This window comes from Papio anubis, chromosome 4, assembly GCF_008728515.1.
Source record: "Papio anubis isolate 15944 chromosome 4, Panubis1.0, whole genome shotgun sequence".
Taxonomy (NCBI): Eukaryota; Metazoa; Chordata; class Mammalia; order Primates; family Cercopithecidae; genus Papio; species Papio anubis.
Genome location: NC_044979.1, coordinates 146,442,117 through 146,463,218, shown reverse-complemented (window position 1 = coordinate 146,463,218; position 21,102 = coordinate 146,442,117). Strand labels below are relative to the sequence as shown.

At 62.7% G+C, this 21,102-nt stretch overlaps 1 protein-coding gene across 4 annotated transcripts in view; it reads right to left on the bottom strand.

The window, feature by feature from the left end:
* Positions 1–19,422, bottom strand: part of TTYH3 (tweety family member 3) — a 35,033-nt gene extending 15,611 nt beyond the window's left edge. The window contains exons 1-7 of one of the 4 annotated variants that reach the window (XM_031665639.1): positions 19,089–19,420; positions 4,414–4,583; positions 4,188–4,299; positions 3,804–4,024; positions 3,391–3,486; positions 1,886–1,958; positions 1,537–1,612 (exon numbers count right to left, since the gene is read on the bottom strand). In XM_031665639.1, coding sequence (XP_031521499.1) covers positions 1,537–1,612; positions 1,886–1,958; positions 3,391–3,486; positions 3,804–4,024; positions 4,188–4,299; positions 4,414–4,583; positions 19,089–19,211 — 871 coding nt within the window. In that variant the 5' untranslated portion in view covers positions 19,212–19,420. Of the gene's footprint in view, positions 1–1,536; positions 1,613–1,885; positions 1,959–3,390; positions 3,487–3,803; positions 4,025–4,187; positions 4,300–4,413; positions 4,584–19,088 lie in introns of all 4 variants that reach the window. The other 3 variants (XM_031665640.1, XM_031665641.1, XM_031665642.1) reach the window with 3 other exon arrangements.
* Positions 19,423–21,102: the final 1,680 nt, after the last annotated feature.

Sequence of the window (21,102 nt, the reverse complement as noted above, 5' to 3'; positions counted from 1 at the left end):
TCATACTTGATAAGACCCCCAAAGGCCGCCGGCAGTAGGGACCTGGAGGGACCAGGCTGATAGCACTGGGGCCAAGGACAGTGCTGGGTAACACTGAGTGGTCACCAGCCCTCCCGGCCCCCAGTAGAGCGGGCCACCCCTCCACCCTCACCCCTGAGGACAAGGTGATGACTTTTCCTCCAGGAGGCTCCTCAGGCTTTGGTGGGAATGGTTCCTTCAACATAGGCAGGTAAAAAGCCAGCCCACAAGCCAATCCTGTGGCCTCCAAGGACAAAGGGTGGCAGGATGATCACCTTCAAGGTCATTCAGTAACCCCCACCCCCACAGGGACAGGCCTTCTATTTTTTATTTGTGAACACACAGTAATTCCACAATGGGGGCCCAAGAAGTTTAACACACTGACAGCACCCCGATCTCCAGATTCCCACGTCCACCTGCTTCTGTGACGTCCGACACACATCGCAAACCTTCTGAGGGGGCTGAAACTCCTGATGCCCCAGCTCCCTGCCCCCCACCTCCTGCTCCCCCACCCGCAGTACAGAGCTGCTGAGACCAGGGATGCCAACTCCTGCTCAGTCCCTCTCGCTCCCTACATCCAACTGACCAGGAAGCCTTGCCAGCTCTGCCCTCAGAGCCCATCCCTGTCCACCTTTTGCTCAATTTATTCAAGCCCCTGCTGTCTCCTGCTTGAAGCATCCCCCTCACCTCCTCTTGTAACCCCCGAGGCCTAAGGAAGCTTTGAAAGGGGTCTTCAATCACGGGTCATCTCTCCCCTGCCTCCCTCCCTCCAATGGCCTCCCCCGGAATAAAGTGAAGCTCGCCACAGTGACTCAGCCCCTCAGTCCCACTGGCCTCCCACCCTCCCTTCTCCCCTCGGGTCTGCCTCCTGCCTCGGGGCCCTTACAGGAGATGCAGGGTCCTTCCGGCTCTACTTTTCTTTTGTTTTTGAGACGGAGTTTCACTCTTGTCGCCCAGGCTGGAGTGCAGTGGTGTGATCTCAGCTCACTGCAACCTCCACTTCCTGGGTTCAAGTGATTCTTGTGCCTCAGTCTCCGGAGTAGCTGGGATTACAGGCACCCGCCACCACGCCCAGCTTATTTGTGTATTTGTAGTAGAGACAGGGTTTTGCTATGTTGGCCAGGCTAGTCTTGAACTCCTGACCTCAGGTGATCCACCCGCCTTGGCCTCCCAAAGTGCTAGGATGACAGATATGAGCCACTGTGCCCGGCCCTCTGGCTGTACTTTAATGCCACCCGTTGGCCTCCCCTGGGCACCTACTCGAAGCAGCCCTGGGTCACCTGCCCCTCCTCCCGCCCTGTGGGCACCCACCACCCCACACAGTTGCTGTCATTCTTTGCAGAGCCTCCCACTTGGGAAAGGTGGTCCTGTTTGCTCACTAGCGTCCTGGCCTGGGACCTGTCTCCCTGAGACCATGGGCCCACGGGGCAGGGGTGCCTCGGCCTCAGCCACCTCACTCTCTTGGCTCAGCCCAACCCTGGGGAACCCGCTCGGACGCGGATGTGGACACAGACTCACCCCCACTCAGCACCGAGTGCTCCTCCACCATCTTGGTCACGTAGGTGTCGGGGTCCACACAGAAGTCGCTGGAGCCCTGGGGTGGGCGCGGGCAAGCAAGAGGGGGTGAGCAAGCTGGGCCTAAAGGGAAGCTCTCGGGGGTAGAACCAGCCCCCAGAGTCTGCTTTCAACTCAGGAGGGTGGACTGTGAATCTGGGGTTACAGGCGGACTGTGCCCATGGTGGGTCCCCACTGCTCTCGGAACCCAGTGTCCGGGAAAGATGGGAAGGGACAGGAGTGTGGCTTCCCCTCGTCCCTCCCCCAGTGCCCAGGTCCAGCAGCCGGGGACCTCACCCCCTCTGCCACTCACCACGGACACAGCCAGCTCCAAGCCCAGTGCGCCCCAGCTGATGACCAGGGCCAGGACTCCCAGCAGGCAGACCCTGGGGCAGAGACAGCCAGTCAGCAGCCTCCAGGCCAGGGTGGGAGCCATGCCACCTGCTGGGCTGCAGGCCAGAAGGCAGGTCCCTGTGCACACCAGGGCTCAGCCCACACACGGGCTGGGGTTCTTTCTATGGCCTGGCCTCAGCCAGAGCTGCCCACAGCCCAGGGCCCAGATGGATCCCTCTCCTGGGTGGGGTGGGGCTCAGAGATCCGAGCTGGAAGCAAGACTGGAAGGCCAGGTGGGTCTCGGGGCCCTGCCCTTCCTGTCCTCCCCCAGGTCCCTCTCCTGAACAGGCAACAGTGTCCACTTTCACGTGGGTCCCCACATCCCGCTACCCACGTAGCAGCCCAAGGGGCCTGATAACCGCAGCTAGACCAAGCCCTCCTGTGCTGAACCCTAGCTCAGCAACCCGGGACTCAGCGCTCTTGTTATGGCACCAGCCTCTCCCTCATCTGAGGTCTCACCTCACCCACATCCGGCTCCCTTTGATCCAGACACACAGGCCCCCTGTGCATACCCCACTGCAGGTGCCCCCCACGGGTCCCCCACATCCCAGTTCAGGCCCCCCAAACACACCCCAGTGCAGGCCCCACACCCCACTGCACACTGTCATCCTTTCTCATCTGTCCAGGCGTCCCTTACTCCCTTGGGTCCCCACTCAATCCCTCCTCTCTCAGGTCTCCTTGGGCACGGTGTGCAGCTGTACTCCCCCAACTCACCCCACTGCAGGCCTGCACACCACCCCGGCTTTTCCTCTCCAGGGTGCTATCATTTCTGGCCCATGCCACGTTTCCCTCATTCTGCTCCTCTGTGGCCTGTGAGTGCCACCTTGGGGGAGGCTGGGTGTTCTCCCATCTCTCCCGGGCCTGGCCCGGGGAGGCACCAGCCATGGCCGTGCGGCTGTGCAGTGAAGGGCAGTGACAACACCTCACCTCCCCCAGAGGAGCTGCCACTCTCTCTGCCTTCCAAATGAGGAGACCAAGGCCCAGCACAAACAAGCTACCTGACCAAGGTCACCCTCCTGGTAAGCCAGAGCTGGAGCTGGAACCCAGGCTGTCCCAGGGCCAAGGACCGAAGCAGTGGAGGAAGGAGCCCCAGCCTGGTCTCTGGGTGGCCCCGGGCACTCGGAGACCTGGACAGGTTGCTCCAGATTCTGGGCTACAAGTGCCCCACATGCAGACTCTTGAAAGAAATCAAGGGTTGGGGGCAAGTGTGCTGGGATTCTGGCGACAGGGGGACAGGCCACAGGGGGACAGGCCACAGGCATGGAAGGGGAATCTCAGAGCAGGCCCAGTGCAGGGGTTTCCCACTCAGTCCCCACCACAGAGCTTGTGGCTAGGATCTGCCGATGGGGTGGGGAAAGTGGTGCCACGTGCATTGCCCTCCCCCTCTGCTTCGGGCCCACAGGGGGCCGACACTCCCAGACTCACCCCACCAGAATGCCCTTGGAGCTGCGGATGAGGCCAACCAGCACCAGGAGGCAAATGATGACGTCCAGCAGCAGCAGGCCCAAGTAGCCCAGCCACCTGCAGGCACACCTGAGAGTGGGCCAGGGCACAGGGATGCGGGGCCAGGGAGTGGGGCACCAGGGGCCCTCAAGGGGGAGCTGAGGCCAGCAGCCTGGCACCCCAGAGGGCACTCAGAGGGTCTGGGTCATGGGAACTGGTGTCAGTTCTTGAGAAAGGCTCCCATTAGGGGAACTCCGGTCATTGCCTGTGACCTCCAGTGGCCCTGGGCCCCCCACCCATCAGACCTCATGTACTAGGTGCTGACAGCAAAACTGGCCCAAGGCGGGTGAGGCTTGCCCAGGTGGGGTTGGGCAGGGAGGAGGGCCTGGCCGCACCTGTACCAGTCGTAGAGATCCACCTGCTCCGCCAGCACCTCCAGCGACACTGCCGTGTTCCTCCAAAAAGGAATGGCAGCCGTGTAGCCCAGTAGCGTCTCCAGCAGGCCCTGCAGGCGCTGTACGGCTCGCAGGGGCTCGGGTCGCCCGGCCAGCTGCCGCTCCAGGGTCTGCAGGCTGGGCTCCGCCGTGTGGTTCAGCCCCACTGCCGTGTCCCACACCTGCGCCGGACCCGCGGGCGTGAGGTTGGGAGCGCGCCCCCCTCGCCCCAGAGGCTGGGCCCTTCCTGCACAGCCCCAGCCCCGGCTGCCCCGCCCAGCCTAGCGCAGACATGGGGTTCCGGAGCGGCAAGAGTGCCCCGGCCCCAACTCCGCGGTCACTCACGCGGTCCTGGACCCCGGCCACCGTGCGGTTGGCGTGACGGAGCGAGTAGGTGGCCCGATGGATGCCGTCACTGGTCTCCCCGTTGCCGTAGAATCCCACGGCGATGCCGGCGCTGGAGAGGGCAGGGGCAAGAGGGCGGGGCCTGGAGATGTAGCCCCGCCCACCCAACACTCCAGCCCCGCCCCCTTGGGGGCCGCCCTCTCTGGCCCCGCCCCACCGTGCTCACCTGCACACCAGCGTGGCGATGATGACACACCAGGCCGTGCAGCAGCAGTCGGCGTCCAGGTGCTCCTCGCTCTTGCGCCGCCGACAGCACAGCCAGAAGGAGTAGAAGAGCAGGAAGAGGAGGTCCAGTGCGAGGCAGGCCAGGGCGGTGGCCCCCAGCAGCAGCAGCGCCTGCGGGCGGGCAGGAAGGGGCGCTGGAGGGGGTAGACCCCCAGCCCAGAGTCCCACGCCCCGCTCCAGTAGGGGACCTGGCGCAGACTCCCATTTAATCCTGTCTCCAGCCCTAGGAGGTGGACCCCATCCCCAACTTGTAGGTGAGGCATGGAGGCTCCCACCACCTCAGTGATGCACCTGGGGTCACCCAGGCCTGGACCCCACACCTGGGACCCCGGTCTCACCATCCTCAAGGCTGCACAGCATCAAGACTCCATAGCCAGTAGGAGGGACCGGGTGGATGGACTCCAGGCCTCTGTGGCTCTGGCAAGGCCACGTGTCCCCTCCCCACCGGGTCCCCAGAGTCCAGGGCAGGTGCTCAGGACATCTGCCCCACCACGCCCCAAGGAGAGGCGCTGGATGGAGGTAGCCAGAGAATGTGGGTGACAAATGAGGACCCAGCAGGTTGGTGAGCCAGCATCCTTGCAGCCACAGCCCCACTAGGGAGGTCCCTCCACCTCCCCAAGCCTGGTTTCTCTTCTGTAGAAAGAAGTGCTGCTGAGATGGGCGGGGTGGCTCATGTCTGTCATCCCCGCACTTTGGGAGGCTGAGGCGGGCAGATCACCTGAGGTCAGGAGTTTGAGACCAGCCTGGCCAACATGGCAAAACCCTGTCTCTATTAAAAGTACAAAAATTAGCTGGGCGTGGTGGCAGGCACCTGTAATCCCAGCTACTCAGGAGGCTGAGGCAGGAGAATCGCTTGAAACTGGGAGGCAGAAGTTGCAATGAGCCGAGATTGCGCCACTGCACTCCAGCCTGGGCAACAAGAGCGAGACTCCACTAAAAAAAAAAAAAAAAAAAGCGCTGCTGCCCCCCTGAAGAAGCGAAGCCCTGGGGAGGGGCTGCCGGCATCAGCTCCTGTCCTCACCCCCAGCCTGAGACAGTTCCAGGACCCCAGGGCCTGTCCCCATCTCAGGCCCAGAACTCTTCTACCTCAGTCCTGGCAGGATCCCCCACCCCAGCTGTAGTGCTGAGGTTTTCAGGTCTGGTAGGGAAACGGGGAGTTTGTGGGGGACTGAACCCCCTCTTGCTGTCCATGAAAGTGTTTCTGAGGGGTGAACATGGATGAGGCCCCATCAGGGGTCTGATCCTGTCTGGGGTCTGTGCACCGAGAAGCCACCTCTCACTGCCCATGGAGTCCCCCCACGCTGGATGAGACGGCGGGGCTGACCCCACACTGCTACGGTCACTGGCCAGGGCTGTCCCAGTGGACACCACCCACACAGGCCGCATACAGGCACCGCACCGGACACACAGCCCTGTCTGGCTCCAAGCATGGCCTTCCGGTGTGGCTCTCCCCAGGTCTCTGAACACAAAGGACAGACCACAGAACAGACACCAGAGCTCCCCTGTCCCGAGGCCAGGAGACCTGCACAGGAAGTGGCTAATTTGATGCAACAGTGACATTTCCTGAACACCCGCTGTGGGGAGGGAAGGTAACGTGGCCCCAGAGCTGTCCCTTCTCCTGGCACCACACTCAATCTGCCTGGCCAAGTGCTCTCACCCCATTTCATCCACAGGGAAACTGGGCTTCAGAGAAGCTACAGAGAAAGCACACAGGCCCTGCAACCCCAGGTCCCCGGGTTCAGCATAGCCCTGACCCCGGCTCAGCCCTCCAGAACCTCCACACACTTCCCGTGCCAGGGTGAAGGATGGGGAGCTGACACAGGGCTGTGCCTCATCGTGGGGCTAGGGACCACCCGGAGGCTAACTCGGGGGTGCCCACTAGGGGTGTCAGCAGCTGGGGCCCTCAGTGTTGCGGAGTGGCCACCAGGCACACCTGCACTGCCCTAACTGGCACTGCTGCACAGAAACGCCTCCCTCCCCACATCTCAACGCTTCAGCAATGTGGCCCTCTGGGGCCCCAGCCTCGGGAGCTGCTGGGGCGGATCGTCCCCTGCCTGGCCCCCCTTGGGATGAGAGGCTCAGCCACAGTGGGCACTGGGACTGCTGCTGGATCTCCCAGGAGATGGTTGCCAGGCAGTGGGAGGATGGCGTGTCCTGCCCTCCAGGAAGTCGGCCGACACCCACACTCGAAGGCGGCCTTTCCACCTCCACCTGGCCAGGGAGGCGCTGACCAGCCCAGCACACCCAGAAATGAGCTGCCATGGTCCAAAGCCACGCTGGTGTGTACACGGCTGCCCAGCAGCCAGCAATCTGGGCACTGCAGAGCACTGGGGGCAGGCACCGTCCCACTCCTTCAGCCATGCACAAGTGCCTACCGCCCCTGCAATGGCAGGAGGACTGCTGGGCCGAGCCCACCCCCACCCTCTGGGAGCAGGCCCCGGCGCTGGCACCAGAGCCACTGAAACTGAATCAGCTCAGGGTGGTCTCATGGTCCCAGGGAGCTCAGGTCACAGAGGCCTCAGGGCCCAGGAGGGCTTACCCAAGGTCACACAGGGAGGCGGAGACAGAGCAGTCACCTGCGGGGGGGGGGCTCACATTAACAGTGCCAGCACCGTGCCCAGGCTCCGCACACACGTTAGGGAGCCTGGAAAAGCCACGCTCTGGGGCTCCCTGGCCTATGTAGGGCTGGGCATGGAGTGGAGGTGCTGACCCCACCAGCTGTGACTGCAGGCCCTGCCAGTACCCTCCCCATAGCTCAGAGGCCAAGGGCAGAACAGACCTGTGGGGGCAGCTGACCATGCCCCCAGGGACCAGAGCTCCACGGAACCCAGGCCCACATCTGCATGTCCGTCCACAGGGCCTCCCCTGGGCTCCCATGGCCTGGGGGCCATGTCAACCAGCCACATCTTGACCCTGGGCTGGCCAGACTCCTCCAGTGAACCCTCCCTCTGCTCTCTCCACTTGCAGAGGCCTCCGCAGTCCCTGGCTGGGGTCACCCTCGCTCCCCCGACCCTGTGCTCACGTGGGACACGACTCGAGAGCCTGTCCGTACTGCACCCCACATTCGGGACTCACAGCTTCGCAGGGAGACTCCTGCTGGGGTGAGGAGCTGGGGACTGGAAGAGCAGGTCAATTCCAGACACGCATTACACAGAGCCCAAACACGTACCAGGCTATGACCTCCGCAGCCACCGGCCTGGCATGTCCACCCAGAGCTCGGGGCATCAGCATACATCAAAGGGCTTCCAGGCCCAGATCACTTCCTCGGCGGCGCCAGAGCCACCCACTCCCACTTGCCAGATGAGAAAACGGAGGCAGAGCGAGATAAGCCCTGGCCAAACAGGATCTGGGTGAGGCAAGTCCATCCCTCAGATGGCAGTTCCCTGGTGCGGAGGGCTGACATCCTGGGGCGGCGGGCAGGGGGTGCCCATGGCTGGTGGGGAGAGGCTGCTAGGCACCAGGCACCTTTGCCCTTGGGGCCCGCCTGCAGGGTGGTGAGGTGACACAGGCACTCAACATCATCATAAGTAAACTGTGAAGCCTGCTGGAAGGTGAGAGACGCTGAGAAAAAACAGAAAAGGCAGCACAGGAGCTGGAGTACCGGGGAGTCTACGATTTTTTTTTTTTTTTTTAAGATGGAATTTCACTCGTGTTGCCCAGGCTGGAGTGCAGTGGTGGGATCTTGGCTCACTGAAACCTCTGCCTCCCGGGTTCAAGCCATTCTCCTGCCTCAGCCCTCTGAGTAGCTGGGATTACAGGCACCTGCCACCAATGCCCGGCTAATTTTGTATTTTTAGTAGAGATGGGGGTTTCACCATGTTGGCCAGGGTGGTCTCGAACTCCTGACCTCAGGTGATCCGCCCACCTCAGCCTCCCACAGTGCTGGGATTATAGGTGTGAGCCACCACACCCGGCCCAAGTCTATGATTAAAAAAAAAAAAAAAAAAAAAATTATTTTAGAGACAGGGTCTTGCTCTGTGGCCCAGGCTGGAGTGCAGTGGCACGATCACAGCTCACTGTAGCCTCAACCTCCTGGGCTTAAGTGATCCTCCTGCCTCAGCCTCTCAAGTAGCTCGGACACAGGCACATATCACCACAACTGGCCAATTTTCTTTTTTTTTTTTTATTTTTAATTTTTTTATTTCTTTTTTCCTTCCTTCCTTCCTTCCTTCCTTTTTTTTTTTTTTTTTTTGAGACAGTCTCTGTCACCCAGGCTGGACTGCAGTGGCGTGATCTCGGCTCACTAAAACCTCTACCTCTCAGATTCAAGCGAGTCTCCTACCTTAGCCTCCTGAGTAGCTGGGACTATAGGAATGCGCCAACACACCTGGCTAATTTTTGTATTTTTAGTAGAGATGAGGAGTTCACCATGTTGGCCAGCCTGGTCTTGAACTCCTGACCTCAGGTGATCTGCCATCTCGGTCCCCCAAAGTGCTGGGATTACAGGCGTGAGTCACTGTGCTTGGCTTCTGTCCTAATTTTTTTTTAATTTTTTTGTAAAGACAGAGTCTGGCTATGTTGCCCAGGCTGGTCTTGAACTTCTGGGCTCAAGCAATCCAGCTGCCTTGGCCTCCCAAAGTGCTGGATTACAGGTGTGAGCACTGCGATTGATTGTCTGAGGCAGCTTTCTCTTGTTCTTGTCCGGATGGGGCCAGCTGCAAAGAGAGCCTCACTCCTCAGCCCCCGGGGCCCAGAGGCCAGGCTTCGGGGCCTGCGCCGGGACAGCCTTACTTGGCTTCCCCCAAGTGAGGAAGGAGATGGCGCCTCCCTCAAAGGGAGGCCACTTGGGCTGCCTGGGTCCCAGCCCACCATGCAGAGCCTGTCCTCGCCTGCTGTGCAGAGCCCGGGTGTCAGGGTGCCCAGCAAACCGGGCAGCTACTTCATCCCACCTCAGAGCCCTGGCACCCAGCGCGCCAGGCCTGAGCCCAGCTGTCTGCGGGGAGTGTGCCGTGGCCAGCCTGACCTCTGCACCCACTTCCTGAAGCCAGATTCCCAGCAGACAGTCTCCTGCAGGGCACCGGGCCAGCGGCATTCCTATGGTGGCCCAACCACCTCTCTCCACCGGGCTGGTGGCCCCTCTGCCCCTCCCTGGCCCATTCAGAGAAAGAATGGGAACTGTCTGATCAGCAGCTGGGCTCTGACCAAATGGAATTTTCCGTCTGTGGTGGAAGTGATGTAAGGGCTCGGTCAGGCGAGGCGAAAGCTGCACGTTGGGCTCCACAGAGCACGTGGGGAGGACTCAACTGCCACGCACGCGCCAAGGGGGCTGGAGGCGACCCCCTCCTGCAGCCTCAGTCCCCCTGTCCCCACCCTAGGGCTCCTGGTCTCGGCCCTGGGTCACCCCCTCCTTCTCCAGGCCCCTGCAGCCCCACAGCCACAGACGGCATCCACGGGGGATGCCCCCTCCCACCATGAGCTCAGACTCCCCCCACTGCCCTGCAGCCCCCAAAATGCAGCCCCCAAAACCCCACCAACTCTGGAAACACCCAGCCAGCCAGAGAGCCAGGGCCTGAAGCCTTACTGTGTCCCAGATCAGGCTGCTACTGATAGGATTCCAGTACACCCCGGGCCACAGCAAGACCTCCCTGGCCTGGCAGGGACGCCTGGGGCAGTGGCTGGAGAGGAGCAGGCAGGGCGGGGGTGTGGCTCGGGGCAGGGCTCTGTGGCCTCTACACCCAGGCATATGCTGCCCCTGGGCCTGGAGCCTTCCTCTTCAGGGAACCCCCACTGTCCCCAGACATGGGCCATCTACTCCAGGATGTCCCCAGGATATCAGAGACCCAGGCCCAAACCCAGCACTGCAGCCTTTGCTCTGTGTGAACCTCGGCTCCCACACTTGGACCCGCACTTGTAGGGCGAGACCCCCAACCCAACCTGGCCGCCTGCACAGGTGGGTGGCCCCGACCCAGACCTGCTTGGAGAGGGGAGGGCCCAGTGAGCCACAAGGCCTTAGGACGGCCCGCAGGGCAGGAGGCTTGGGGAGAGGATGTGCATGAGCAGCTGCGAGGCCTGTGCCCCATGCCTGCCGTGGCCTCCCAGCCATGCCCACTCTGCCTCCAGGCTCTGTCTGGACGTGACTCTCATCAGCCCCGCAGACACAGGCACCCCCCCACGCAATGCCAGGCTCAGTGCCAGCACAGGCCATACCACACCAGGCTGCCGAGGCAGGAGGGCCGTGCATGACGGCAGGGCAGGGCACACTGCCTGCCATCGCTGGGCATCCTGGTGGCTCCCGGAGCACCTGGTGGTGGGACCTGGGCCTGCAGTGTATGAGGAAGCATGCCACTCAGGGGAGGGTGTACAGCAAGTCAGGGCCAGCCTGTGGAACACACGCCCCCTCAACACACAGGCGGCCACTCAACAGGCGCACCCCTGGGAGCAGGTCACGGACCCACACGCCACTCTGTCCCACCAACCTGTGGACTACCATGGCGCATGGCTGGGCTGAGGATGCCCTGGCCCACTGGGAGGTGCCCACAGGGACTTTGATGAGCAGTTTGGCCTAATGCAGCCCCCAACCCCAGCCACAGGCAGTGGCCACGATTCTACCACCCTGCCACTCCAGCCACAGGCAGTGGCCATGATTCCACCACCCTGCCACTCCAGCCACAGGCAGTGGCCACGATTCCCGCCACCCTGCCACTCCAGCCACAGGCAGTGGCCACAATTCTGCCATCCTGCCACTCCAGCCACAGGGGCTCGCTCCTTGGCTGGACACTGCTGCGGGTATGCCCTGAGCAGGAAGGAAAGTGAAGACATAGGGCTGGCATCCTGGAGCCATGCTGCTAGGCACCGAGAGTTCAGGGAGGGGCCCACAGTCCACAGTCACACAGCGGGGGCGGGTGAGCCTGGCAGGCCAGGCAGTGTGACCACAGCTGAGGACGATGGCTGCCTGTGGCACTGGGAGGGACCAGCGAGCCCCAGGGATGCAGCTGTGGGGCACAGTGAGCAGGGATGGCAGGAGAAGCAGCCCCCAGTGGCCAGAGAAGGGGTGGGCAGAAGGTGGGTTCCAGCCCTGCTCAGCCCTGCCCCGCCCCTCATGCCAGCTCCATGTGGAAGTGACACAGCTTGGAGGAGGGAAAGGGACAGGCTCCACAGAGGCCAAGCACGAAGGCCACTGAGGGGCCGGAACCCCGCCAGAGGCGCCGGCATGTGACAGACACACAATATGATAACGGCCACACACCCTGACTGCAGTGGGGACAGAGTCACCTCCAGTTTCCTGGATGAGGATGGAGTCCCCACACTGACGGCCGTGGTCCTGGCTGGGCTCTGGGCTAATTGGGAGCATCAGCTTTGAGGGTGTCTTAGCAGCAGCCTGCGCTGGGTGCTGGGGCCCAGGCTTGGACAGACAGCCCGGCCCCGCTAGGTGGGGGCTCCCCTGTGCCCACAGTGCCGGCCCTGTGAGCTCGGAGGCTGTGGGAGGCAGGAAGAGGAACGAGGTGGTCACTGAAACTCCCGCTGTGGAGAGCATCGCGGGCACCACAACAGGTGGGGAGGGCACTCTTGGCCCGGGGACAGTGTCAGCCACGTCCTGGCACAGGATCCAGGCGGCAGACGTCTGCTGCGTGCTGAAGATCCACTGGCAGCAGGGACCAGCGAGGCCCTGGCCTGAGCCTGTGCGTGTGACAGCAGCACGGGGCTCCGGGAGGATGTGGCAGGCAGACAGGAGAGGTGGGAATGGGAGGGGAGTGACCTCCACTTGCCTCCATGGATACCGAACTCCAGCCCTGGAACTGCCAAGGCCCCTCCTCCAGAGGAAGTGACAAGGTTTGGGGGTGTCTGAGAGGCTGGCTGGGGTCCCACACTCCAATGCACACTGAGGGGTTCTGGCCCCCAGCACCGTGAGAACCCGCCAGGTGTCCTGGGTCAGGGTCAGGAAAGGGGCGGGATCCCTATGGCCAAGCCTTGTTTGGGGAGGTCAGGGTGGGCTCGGTGTGTGCGAGCCACTACCACCGCCCCTGTGTCGGGGGGCCCCCACCGGGAAGTGGGTCCCCCCACCTTTGCCTCGTGGGTCACCTTGCACAAGTGGGGGCTCCAGGGTCACAGCCTTTGGCTAGGCCACAGCCCCCCACGCGGCCAAGCTGCACACGTGGCCCCAGCCCCCACCCGTAGCACACTCAGCCCAGGCTCCCAGCGATGCCGGCCCAAAATTAAAAACAGATTTTCCACCAGGCTGGGCTTGGGTTTCACGCATTCCATGACGGTGAGCTCCTAGCCGTGCCTGGAGGACATGCAGCCAGCAGCGGCCACGTGGGAGCCGGGGTCAGGGCCAACTTTGTGTCCCTGTCCCCAACTCCTGAGGTCCGAGGTCCAGGCTGCCAGGCTGCACATGGCACCACACCCACTGCCCCACGCCCCCCGGGGCTTCCTCCAGGCTGGCCCTCACCCTCCAGGAATGGCCTGGAAGGAGGCCAGAGAGGCAGCCCTTGGGCTGAGGTTCAGAGCTGTTCCTGCCATCTCCCTACAGGCCAGGCCCCTGCCCTGCACCCTGCAGCCGGGGGACCCCAGCTCTCCCGCCGCCCACGCCTGTCCTCCCCCTTGTGCAGGGAACAGACACCAAAGAACTGCAGCAAGCGTGTCTATTTTGGTCCCCGCGCTCCGACACATCTCCCAGCGTGACACCCAGAAAATCCCCTGCTCTCCCCGCTTGTCTGCAGGCCCCTGCACCAGCCTCCTGAGGACCGGGCTCCAGGCCTCAGACCCAGCCAGGAGCTGCCAGACTGGAGTCCCATCTCCGGGCTTGGCTCCCTACCAGGGAGAGGCAGCCCAGAGGGCACAGCCCAACCCCAGATGCAGGGCTGCAGGGCTCAGAGCTGGGTGTACCCCAGAACTTCGGGAGTGCTCCTCCATGATGGCCAGGAACCCAGCCAGTGTGCATGGGCCCGAGGGGGCAGAGCGGGTAGGGGCACCGTGGCTGGCACCCTCCTCAGAGACCGAAGGCACTGGCACTCTGTGGGTGGCCCGGCCTCCTCCCACACCCTCGGCCAACATGGGCCTGGCCCAGCCACAGTGGGTGCTGCCCCACGGGACTCAGGTCTCAGCCAGCCTCCCTAGACTGTGAGAAGCCCCCTCGGACGGTGTGAGGCCCAGCACAGGGCCCAGGTGAGCTCCCTGCAGACCCCAGCGGTGGGCCCGGGTATTGGAGACCCTCCTGTGACCCTTCCACACCCACCATCCACCCGCTGTCACATGCCAATTCCCCACTGGCTGCGTCAGGTACTTCCCATGTCCTTGACCCCAGGCCCCTGGCTGCAGACTCAGTTCCTCTTCTCTAGCGGAGGCCTCAGCAGAACTGACGGTGGGGCAGGTGGGGGAAGTGTAGATGCCCCTGAGCCCCCCAAACCTGCACCCCTGGGCCCACGAACTGCACTGATGCCGTGTCCACTGGGAGGGATGGAGCTGGGCTGCAGCTGGAGCCCGCGCCCCGTCTTCGGGCCCCTGATGCTGGCCAGCCCCCATTTCTGTTATGTTGGGGACACAGTGTCCACCTCCCAGGGCCACTGGGTGGCTCCCCAGGAAAAATGCTTTAGAAACAAGCAGCACGGGCGTCCGGGAAGAGCCGCTGTGGCCTGGGGAACCAAGCTGCAGGGTTCCCCACTCCCCCGGAGCCTGACCAAGAGCCCCCGGCCGGGGGTCAGGGTGGCTGACGCTGCGCATCCCTTAGACGGGACCGGCCGGCAGGGCCCTGCCCAGGGGTCAGGGGAGGAAGAAGGGTCACTGTGGAGATGCCCGGAAGAGGGGCCCTAGAGCTGGCCCTCAAGTCTCAGGCGAGTGGGGGGCAGGCGGGGGTCCCACACACACAGACTGGAGTGGCCCCTGGTGCTGCTGGAACCGGGGAGATGGGGGAGCCAGCACCCTGAGCAAGAATTACTACCCCAACATTCATGCACACCCAGGAAAAGCCGTCAAGACCTCGGGGACTTCTAGAGGATCCAGGCTGCACTCCAAGGAAGGGACTTGAGAACGAGTCTCCCGGGGACAGAGGTGACCAGAGCACCCTCAGAACCACAAAACCAGGTGCCCAAATACAGGAACCCTTGATGCGGACAGCAGCCAGGCCAAGGGTGGCCTGACACCCACCCCCCAGCAGGTCCAGGGCCCACAGTTTCACACCCCCTGGTCAAAAGGCAAGCTCGGCCAGAGGCTCCCCAGGAATGCAGACGCCGGCCAAGATGGAAATCCTGTGTGGACTGGGACCAGCCATTACGGGCTTCCTGCCCACCCCCCAATGCAGGGTCCCGTTCGCTGCACCCCCCAGCCTAGCTCCTCAGCTCCTGTCCATTCAGGGATTGCTCCTGAAGCTTCCGCCCAGCTCCCTGGGGGCCTCCGTGTCTGGCCCGCTTCTGTCACCCGCAACTACAGAGTCCTTCCTGGCACCGTGGACACTGGACAAGCATCTGGAACCAAAGGCCCCATACAGAGTCCAAAGTACGGGACATGCCAAAAGCAATAGGATTCCAGTTCTCAGGGACACCCACCCTACAGCTTTATGCGCTTTGGACTGAACCCAGCTGGAGGGACACTTCTGTCTCACGCTCTTGCCTTTTCCCCAAATGTTCCATGAACGTGCGCTGCTTTCGTAAACCACAAGACAGGGGACCAACAGTGCTGTTTTAACCAGAGCTAATTTCCTTCTGATGAGTGGGGAGGATGATAACAGGCCAGCCCTGCCCCGGGGAACTGCCCTCCAGGCTGCGACTGGGCATGAGGCTGAGCTCGCCTCGTTGCGGCACAGAGGTGCTGTGCTCTTAGGAGCCGGGCTCCCAGCTCTGCTAGGAGAACACTGGCCCTACTCCCAGAGCTCAGATCCCCTCTGAGTGGCCATCCAGCCTGGGCTGGCACAGCGCCTGGCACAGAGGGCTTACCAGTTCCTGAGGCAGCACATTCCTCGTGCAGCATCAGACCAGATCGACCCTCCAGCATGTGGGCTGAGGCCTCTCCCTGAGGCTCAAGCTTCTCTCTGCCTCAAGGCCTTTGCACATGCTGTTCCTTAGCCTGGAAGTTCTTCCCCACAGCCTCCGCATGCTGACCTCAGTCTTATCATTAGGGTCTCGACAGAAACATCTGGACACTCCAGGCTCTAGTGGAAAACAGGCCCCCCACGCTAGGCAAACCTGAGGCAGGGCCTACTATCTGCCCTGGAAGGCAGATGTTCCAGTGAAACCATCACCTGCCAGGGCTAGCATGGCCCATGGAGGAATCAGAAAGCAGCAGGCTAATCCTAACTCTCTGACTGTCGGCAGCCGGGCTTGCAACCTCCATGGCAGGCCAGTGAACACCACCTCCTACAGGAAGCCTTCCCTGACCACTGGGCTCCCACCATCCGGGTTCGGAATCCACCACAGGCCATAGCTGTTCTCCTGCATCTGGCCTGCCCTGAGCTGGAGGACACAGTGAGCCCCAGAGAGAGGCTAAGGTCAGTGAGCATGAACTTGATCCCTGCCTGAGGACACAGGGTCACGAAGAGCTGGTGGGAGCTGAGCAGGCAGGCCTCCCCTCGAATAAAGCCCAGGATGGCGGCTGGACCACCAAAGGTCACGCAGGAAGAAGCGACAGAGTGAGGGTGCAGGCCTGCGACGCTCTAGTTGAAGAGAAGGCTCTGCTGCTCTCAAGGGCCCCTGCCTGGGGCCAGAACAGCCAGACCCACTGGACATTCAGGACTCACTATGCAGCAGTGACTGGCCCCAGGCCACGCCATGGGCCTCAGGCCCAGCCCTGCCAGCTCGGCTGTGGGGCCACCAGGGAGTCTCAGGCCTCCTGTGGGCTTCCAAATCCCCACTGTGAACAACAGCCCCCCCATTCACTCAGATGCCCAGGCAACGCGGGAGCCCCCCTCGACAGTCACTGGCTGGGCAGCTGCACAGAGCCGACTCCCGATGCCTCTCTACCCCCTGCCTTCCCATAGATCCCTCAGCCCCCATGGGCTCCTAATCCCACGGTCACACCCCCAGCGGCAAGGCAGCCGTTGGGGAAGCGGGGAGCCTGACACTCCAGGCTGACCGGGGCTCCTTGGGAGGCCAGAGGAGGGGCCTGCAGCAGGGCTGTGGTTCCACCACTTACTCACTATGTGATTCGGAGCCTCAGTTTGCTAATCTGTATGATGGACGACTCTCCCCATCTCCTGGGGCTGTGGGAAAAGTGACTGCCGACAGGCAGTCCCACGCAGGGCCTTGAAACAGGACCTGGCCCTGGTCCCTCCAGGGGCTCTCACCAGGGTTCCCAACAGCAGACCACGGGGACCAGAAATAGCAAAGGACAAAGGCCAGTCCCCTGTGCCACACCCCCAACTCCCAACACCAGGCCCCACCTCCTCTCCATCCCCCGCCCCAATAACCACAGGGCAGATGCCCCCTCCCCAGCAGGGCACACCCCAGGTTGGGGCAGCACACAGACAGCTAAGAGGGAGCCCTCGGTCAGGATGGGTGAGGGGTCCACTCCCCACCACAGCCAGCAACTCCTCACCAGGGAAGGCAGGAAGGGGTGCCTGCCACAGCCCAGGCCCACCCACTGCCCACCCTCCCAGGAAGGGGACTCCTGGCCCTTGCCTCCCAGGGGCGTCCCTACACAGGAGGCATGGCCAGCCCAGATTCAGGATGAGGCGATGAAGGCTTAGAGATACCAAGCAGTTGTCCAAAAGCACCAGTACTCGAAGGGCAGGGGCAGGACACACGCCAGGACCAGCTCACACCACAGCCCCTCGCCCAGAGCCGGGAGTGGAGGCGGCGGGGGATGGAGGCAGGCCGGTTTCCACGTCGTGAATTATTCAGTGGCTAATTCTGCTTCGTGGAGATGAGGCAGGAGAGAGAGTGAGTCAGAGCCCTCCCACAGCAGAGCAGAGCGCAGGGCAGGGGAGGAAACAGGGCAGAAGCCAGGGCCTCCCAGGGCCACAGCACCCTGCTGGGAGGCCAGGCAGGCCAGGCTGAGTGGAGGGGCCTGGCCACTGCCCCGAGACTCTCTTGGGCTGCAGACATCATCGCCCCTCACTCCCTCTCACTGCCTGTCTCGAATCTGGGAATGCAAGCACCCTGGAGGGCTGGAGGGAAGTCCAACTGTGGCTGGCAGCTCAGGCAGGTAGCAGCCCAAGGGACAGCAGGAAACAGCCACCTCCCATGCCCCAGGGCTGCCCTGAAGCTTCAGAACTAACAAATGGACCAAACCCTCAGGGCAGAGAACTTTCCAAAGTGAAGCACACCCTCCTTGCAGCTTCAACAGAGTCCTCCAGGGACAAGTGACAAAGCTGTCAGCATGGAAGAAGTTCCAGAAGTTCCTGAATGTGCATTGCCCCCACACTGAACGGTCCCCCAGGGCTGGGCTTCTAGAACGCAGGCGTGAGATTTTATACCAATCCTTCCGCCTCCCTCCTCCCTGCTGTGTCTGGGCGTGCCTGGGCCGATCCCTCGCCCCCTTCCTCATCTGTTAGGAAACGTCATCGGCTCGGCTGGGGGCCCTGGGTGCAAGTGAGCCGGAGGCTGGGAGCAGTGGGCTCCCAGGTGCCCTGCTCCTCCACTTCCGCCTCCCTCCGCTGGATGCGGGAGGACACAGACAACGCAGTTCTGAAGAGTCCAGGTGCTAGGCTGCCCGTGGAATACCGGATTCCCAAGCCATTTTGATAAGCAAAGCCGTTCCCACCCCACCATGGGGCTCTGCCATGATCCGTCCAGAGAGAAACTCCCAGTGACCGGGGACCCTGGTCACGGGGCTTCTGGAATCCGGATATCTAGGCAGGAAGGAAATGCCCACAGCTTGGTCCCCTGCCCCGAACTCAAATAACAGTAGCTTGGCAATGGGGGTGGTGCTGGGGCCTGGCATGATGCCAAGCTAAGGGCTCCCCTGGGAGAGGGCTGCAAAGGGTCCCCCGCCACCCCCCAGCTCTGCCTGGGCTCAGCCGCTTCCAGCCTCCCTGCCTGAGGCCCAGGGTGCTTCCCTGCCACCAGGCCTCCCTCCCTCCCTCCAGGGTTACAGGCAGCCTGGTCTCCCATGGCCACACATGGCACCCAGTGTACATCCCACAGCCTGACCGCCAAGCAGGGGGTCATTACCGGCCACAGAGGGCTGGCGGCGGCCCAGGCCATTCACCCACTGGAAGCCTGTGTGGGATTCCCCAGTCGGGGGTGAGTGGGCGAGGAGTCTCTGCCTGCCTGCACCCAATGTGCTCAGGCGCTTACCCGCTCTGATCTCAGAGCCTGGGGGTCATCTGGGAGGGGTCTCTGCTGGGACACAGCACCAGGCTGCCCCCAGTGATGGTGGAGAGGCCCTCCACTGGCCAAGGGGGCTCACGGAGGGGGGAGAGGCAGTTCCATGAAACCCCAGGGGCCTTAGTGACACAGAAGAGAAGGCCAGCATCGGGAGGGGGGTCCTGGACCCTCAATGGGGGTTGGAGGGTATTTAGACCCTTGAGGAGGAGGCCATGACTCTGGAGGTAGAGGTCCTAGGACTCAGAAGGGACCCTCGAGAAGGAAGGAGGCCAAGACCTGCGAGGAGGAGGTGGTCGTGACCCTGGATGGGGGGGATGAGGGGTCCTTAGGCCCTCGGGGAGGGGGGCCGTGACCCTGGGAGGGGAGGGGGCCGTGACCTGGGGGCCCTGACCCCGCGACCCCGAGGGGCCCGTGTCACCTGCTGGTAGTCGGCGTCCTCGGGCCGGAACTGGCTGCTGGTGGCCTCCCAGCTCAGGTCGAAGTGGGGCAGCCGGTGCAGGAGGCTCACCCACCAGGGCGCCGCGTAGCTGACCCCGGCCATGGCGGGGCCCGGCCGCCTCCGGATGCGCGCGGCCTGCGCGGGGCTCCCTTGCTGGCCCGGGGCGCGGGCTTCAGGGACCCGCCGACCCCCGCCTGGCCGCCCGCATCATCCGCGCGCTCCTGGGCCCGGCCCGGCCCGGCTCGGCCCGGCTCGGCCCGGCTCGGCTGCGCTCGGCTCCGCTCGGCCGCCAGCGCCCGCCGCCTCTTTGTTCGCCGCCGCCGCCGCCGCCCCCTCCGCGCCTCCGCCCGTCCGCCCCCCGGCCCCGCCCCCCCGTCTCCCCTGGCCCGCCGCCCGCCAGCCCAGCCCCCGCGCGCCCCGCCCTCTTCCCCGCCTCTTATCCACCATTGGCCTATCCCCCGCCGATCCCGCCCCACGTTGTGCCCCGCCCGTTCGCTCCTGCACCTCTATTGGTCCTTTTACCTGATGGTTTTGCCCCTCCACTCACATGCCCGCCCATTACCCAATGGCCCCGCCCCTCCACGTGTCCCCGCCCTTCGGCCCCGCCTCTGTACCGTCATTGGTCCGCCGGCAGAGGCTCCGCCTACTTCCTCACCCTCTTGGAGGGACGCCTGGCTCCTAAGGCGCTGGAAGACAGGTCCACAGCGTTGTACCACCGGGGCCCGTCTTTCCACGTGGCCGTGGGGGCTGGAACCCTGGCTGCATATGCAGCTGCGCTTCATTCCATGCATTCGGTCTTCGTTTCGATCTTTGCATGTTTCTTATTTGACTCCGGGGGTCCAGCCTGGTGGGGCTGGGCTGGTCTTGGCCTCTCCATTGCACACACAACAGCCCACAGCCCGCAGCGCCCAGCAAGGCACCGAGTGGCCTGTCTGTACAATGGACATGATCTGGATTCAGGGCCTGGCTGGGGCACCTAGAGCTGTGTGATCTGGGGCAAGTTACTTAACCACTCTGTGCATAGGTGTCCTTGTCTGTAAAAGGGGATGATAAAGGTACGAGTGTTGGCTGGGCGCGGTGGTGGTTCATGCCTGTAATCCCAGCACTTTGGGACGCTGAGGCAGGCGGATCACCTGAGGTCAGGAGTTCGAGATCAGCCTGGCCAAAATGGTGAAACCCCGTCTCTACTAAAAATACAAAAATTAGCTGGGCGTGGTGGCGGGCGCCTGTAATCCCAGCTACTCGGGAGGCTGAGGCAGAAGAATTGCTTGAACCTGTGAGGTGGAGGTTGCGGTGAGTGGAGATCGTGCCACTGCACTCCAGCCTGAGCAACAGAGCGAGACCCCGTCTCAAAAAAAAGAAATTTTTTTGCCGGGTGCGGTGGCTCACGCCTGTAATCCCAGCACTTTGGGAGGCCGAGGCGGGCAGATCACGAGGTCAAGAGATGGAGACCATCCCGGCTAACACGGTGAAACCCTGTCTCTACCAAAAATACAAAAAAATTAGCCGGGCATGGTGGCGGGTGCCTGTAGTCCCAGCTCCTCCAGAGGCTGAGGCAGGAGAATGATGTGAACCCGAGAGGCGGAGCTTGCAGTGAGCCGAGATGGCGCCACTGCACTCCAGCCTGGGCGAGAGTGCGAGACTCAGTCTCTCTATATATACATTTATAAAAAATTTTTTTTGTTTTAAAGTACAATAGTTAAGTGGATCCGCAGGTAGATTCAGTCCCCATCTGGCTTTTCCTCTGGGGAAGGCTGAGTCTTTTGTCAAGACCTGAGACGAAGACGGTGCCCTGTTCTGGCATCTTGGGGTCTAAAAATTCAGGCACCTGCCAGGGAGGGCCCCTCATGGGCTTTGGAGTCACACGGCCAAATTTCCTAACAGGGCATCCTCATGCCTGTGCCTCCTCCTCTGCTAAAGGGGAGATGGGAACTGCCAGAGCCAGGAGGATGGACATAGTATGCGTTTGGGCCCAGGTGCATGCCTCCCTCCC